The sequence below is a fragment of the Sinocyclocheilus grahami genome, unplaced genomic scaffold (assembly GCF_001515645.1).
Source record: "Sinocyclocheilus grahami isolate Dianchi unplaced genomic scaffold, SAMN03320097.WGS_v1.1 scaffold1481.1, whole genome shotgun sequence".
Lineage (NCBI taxonomy): Eukaryota > Metazoa > Chordata > Actinopteri > Cypriniformes > Cyprinidae > Sinocyclocheilus > Sinocyclocheilus grahami.
The window spans coordinates 120,035-124,023 of record NW_015506660.1 but is presented as its reverse complement, the minus strand read 5'-3'; the positions used below and the strand labels follow the sequence as shown (position 1 = coordinate 124,023).

General features: G+C 37.0%; 1 protein-coding gene across 1 annotated transcript in view; it reads left to right on the top strand.

The window, feature by feature from the left end:
* LOC107570586 (arf-GAP with Rho-GAP domain, ANK repeat and PH domain-containing protein 2-like) overlaps window positions 1-2,720 on the top strand; it is a 10,562-nt gene extending 7,842 nt beyond the window's left edge. Inside the window, exons 8-9 of the mRNA XM_016256817.1 lie at window positions 1,791-1,913; window positions 2,207-2,720. Of these exons, the coding sequence (XP_016112303.1) occupies window positions 1,791-1,913; window positions 2,207-2,527 (444 nt within the window). The 3' untranslated portion in view covers window positions 2,528-2,720. The remainder of the gene's footprint in view (window positions 1-1,790; window positions 1,914-2,206) is intronic.
* Window positions 2,721-3,989: the final 1,269 nt, after the last annotated feature.

Sequence of the window (3,989 nt, the reverse complement as noted above, 5' to 3'; positions counted from 1 at the left end):
TTAACATGCTGTTAAATATCCAAAAACATCACATTCTCTTCACACTCTCTGTCTCTCAGTGTTATATTATTTCCGTCATTGCTATTATTAGTATTCACAAGTGTACTTCTCTTTCATAAGGGCCATGATACCCCTATAGTCCTTTATTTTAATGCTGCATTTCCTTTTTCCCAGAGAAAGTTAGATGAAAACTAGCCCTAAGATTTGAGGGAATGTTTTTAAGGTCATCCTTCATGAGTATAATCACATTATCCGGAAAGGTCTTTTAACTGAAATAAGGTCATGCAGACTGCCTCAATAACACTGGTTCCAGCAGACTCTTCTTTAGACAAGCCGGGCGCTACTACACACAGAGGGCCTGACTCAGCTGATTCACTGCTAATAACTTAAACCAAAGGCAAAAGATGGCATAGAAGTACTGTAGTAGATGATTGAGCCATTGTTTAGATCCCTCCTCCAATCCTCTAACCCTCTCAGATTTTTCCTTCCCCTCTCTACGGTCTTAATGCCTCATCCTTATCTACTTCTCACAGGTTCACTATTTTCAATGTCGAGGTTTATTCTTGCTTTTGTGGCTTTGAACTGATACGAGGAAGAAAAATAAAGCACTTCGGTTCTTTATTTTTTTCCTATTCTGGGAAGTTGGGCGTAGAGAAGTGCTGCAGGGATTTTCATGCGGCAGAGTAAACGAGGAGTGGAGGGCATGTACCATAATTCAGTGTACATATTTTTGTGTCTCATTATTACATACAGTGGGTACGGAAAGTATTCAGACCCCCTTAAATTTTTCACTCTTTGTTATATTGCAGCCATTTGCTAAAATCATTTAAGTTAATTTTTTTTCCTCATTAATGTACACACAGCACCCCATATTGACAGAAAAACACAGAATTGTTGACATTTATGCAGATTTATTAAAAAAGAAAATCTGAAATATCACATGGTCCTAAGTATTCAGACCCTTTGCTCAGTATTTAGTAGAAACACCCTTTTGATCTAATACAGCCAGGAGTCTTTTTGGGAAAGATGCAACAAGTTATTCACACCTGGATTTGGGGATCCTCTGCCATTCCCCCTTGCAGATCCTCTCCAGTTCTGTCAGGTTGGTAACTTTTATGAGTTCGAAAATCTAGAATGCTTAGCATTCAAAAGGAAGTGATGATTTTATATAATTTAAAATGTAATTTATTCCTGATGGCAAAGCTGATTTTTTTAGCAGCTATTACTCCAGTCTTCAGTGTCACTCGATCCTTCAGAAATTATTCTAATATGTTGATTTGGTGCACAATAAACATTTCATATTTTTGTCTGTGTTGAAAACAATTGTGCTGCTAAATATTTCTTTGGAAACCATTATACTTTTTGTCAGGATTCTTTGAAGGATAGAAATTTGAAATTACATTTATTTGAAATGGAAATATTTAGTGTCACTTTTGATCAATGATTATTAATGTACCGATCTTAATAAAAGTATTAATTTCTTTAAAAAAAAGCAACCCAAACTTTTGTACAGTAGTGTAGACAGTATGACAAGTTTCTGTACTTTTGCTGTCTTGCAGACATTGGCGTTTCCTTAAGGTTTTCTTTAGTAATGTTCACCTGTAAAATATTTGATTGGCTAGAAATTGCCCTCTCTGTTCCTTATAGCTCAAACAGTAAAGCATGGCTCTAGCATCAACAAGATCATGGGAATGATTCCTGCATAGACTGAAAAAATAAACCTTCAATGCGATGTAAGTTGATTAAGATAAAAGCATCTTGCAAAAGCTTAAACGTAAATGTGTTTGCAGCATGACGGTGACTTATGGCCTAGGGACCTAAAGCAGAGCGCTTCGTTACCTTATAACCTGAGCAGAGGAAGAACATCCACTTACAGCACTGCAAAGACCAGCACAGCCAAACACCAGAGAGAGGTCAGCACTAAACCTGCACTACACTCACATAAATGTCACAGATACTCAAAAAGCTTTTTCATTTAATGTTGTTTAATGAATGTTTTGCTTCATTGAATACCTCTAAAGACCAGCACAGTGTGCAGTAGATCAGCCCTGATCTCCATCTTTGTTGTCAGTTGAACCATATCCATGTCAACTTGTCCAGAAAAAAATGGTTGTTGGAATTGGGCATCAAGTTTATTCACTGCATACAAAACAGCCTTTGAGGCCTATAGCCATGAATGTCCATGTACTTTCCCCCCATTCTGCAGGCTAAAGGGAAGTCAGTCGTCAGTACAGGTTCAAATAGACAAAACCAAATGACCACAGATGAGTTCATCCAACAGGACTCGATGCATAAATTGGCTAGCGGTGAAGGAACTCTGTGTGTCTCCGGGCTTGAAATGGTGATTGATGAGACACTCCAGTCTTCCCGTAGACTATCAATTCAACAAGACCCCAGCACTCTCACCCAGCTATCACAAAAGAAAGCTGTGATGCCCAGCAGAAGTGTGCAGTTGCCACAAAACCTCATTAATGAACTAAATACTGTTCTCAGCAAAACAGGACACTCTCCGAAAGAAGGCAATTAAGAGTGACAGAGACAGAAAGACAAGAGTCTTGTCTGTTGCAGTTCCATTGTGCATGAGGGGAAAAAAAGACCCACAAAAATCAACCCACAAAGCACTGTTGCCTCTCAGTAAAGAAGTCAGACATACTGCAATTTTGATAGAGTGTTTAACATAGAGGGACGTGGAGAGTTCGTACACTCTTAAGAAAAATGGTTCTTCGGCTAATTAATATTAGTATATTTTACATAATATCAGTATTATTATATTATTATGTTATATATTTATATTATTTTTTATATATTTATTTTAAATAAAAGTTTTTTACAACAACAGCATGTTATGTGAATTAGGTACTTTTTTATTGATGTGAAATTGTAATGGTAACAAAATCTATGAGAGTAAAAAAAACATGCACAGACAAATCAAAATTAAACCCTGCGGCTCGTGACGACACATTGATGTCCTAAGACACGAAACGATCGGTTTGTGCCAGAAACCGAACAGTATTTATATAATTTTTTTACCTCTAATACACCACTATGCCCAACTGTCTTTGGGCGTGCGCACGGCATCCGGTGCGTGAGGTGTGGACGCACTCTGGCGTAGTTTACGTTAATGGGTGTGTTGATACCCAATTAAAATATTGATATTAAAGTTAAAAATCATCATATGTGTTCTACTGAAGAAACAAAGTCACCTACATCTTGGATGCCCTGGGGGTAAGCAGATAAACATCACATTTTCATTTTTTGGTGAACTATCCCTTTAACAGAGTTGCTCACACTTACATGTGACCAAAAAACTAAAAAAGAAAAAGAAAAGAACATGTTACTAGAATATGAACTAGTTACAATTTTAAAGTTAAATTTGTATTCAAATTTAAGAATTAAATCATTTACTTGTTGAGAGTAGACCACGGTTGTCAAACTCAATTCCTGGAGGGCCGGAGCCCTGCAGAGTTTAGATTCAACCCTAATTAAACCCACTTGTTCCAACTAATCAAGTCCTTCAGGCTTATTCCAAAACTACATGGTAAGTGTGTTGGAGCAGGATTGGAACAAAACTCTGCAGGGCTCCGGCCCTCCAGGAATTGAGTTTGACACCCCTGGTGTAGACTAGACAGTCTGTTTAGATGAAATGTTGAACTCCAGAAAATCAACAATGAGGCGACTTTGACAGTTTCAGATTTGAAAAACAAAAAACTCTATAACAAATAACTATTTCAGCATAAAAGGGTTCTTTAGGATGCTATGGTTCTAAATAGAACCATTACCTACATGTAAAGAACCTTAAAAGAACCATCGTTTTTTTTTAGAGTGTACATAAATGTTTAGACTGAGGTACACTGGTGAGTCAAACATGGATGTAACGACTTTTTTTTGTGCACACCTACAACTCTTTGCCATAGGTTGCATTAAGCCATTATCCTTCAATTTAGAATAATATAATTCAGTATTATTGAACATTTGTGATTGTTTTAGGC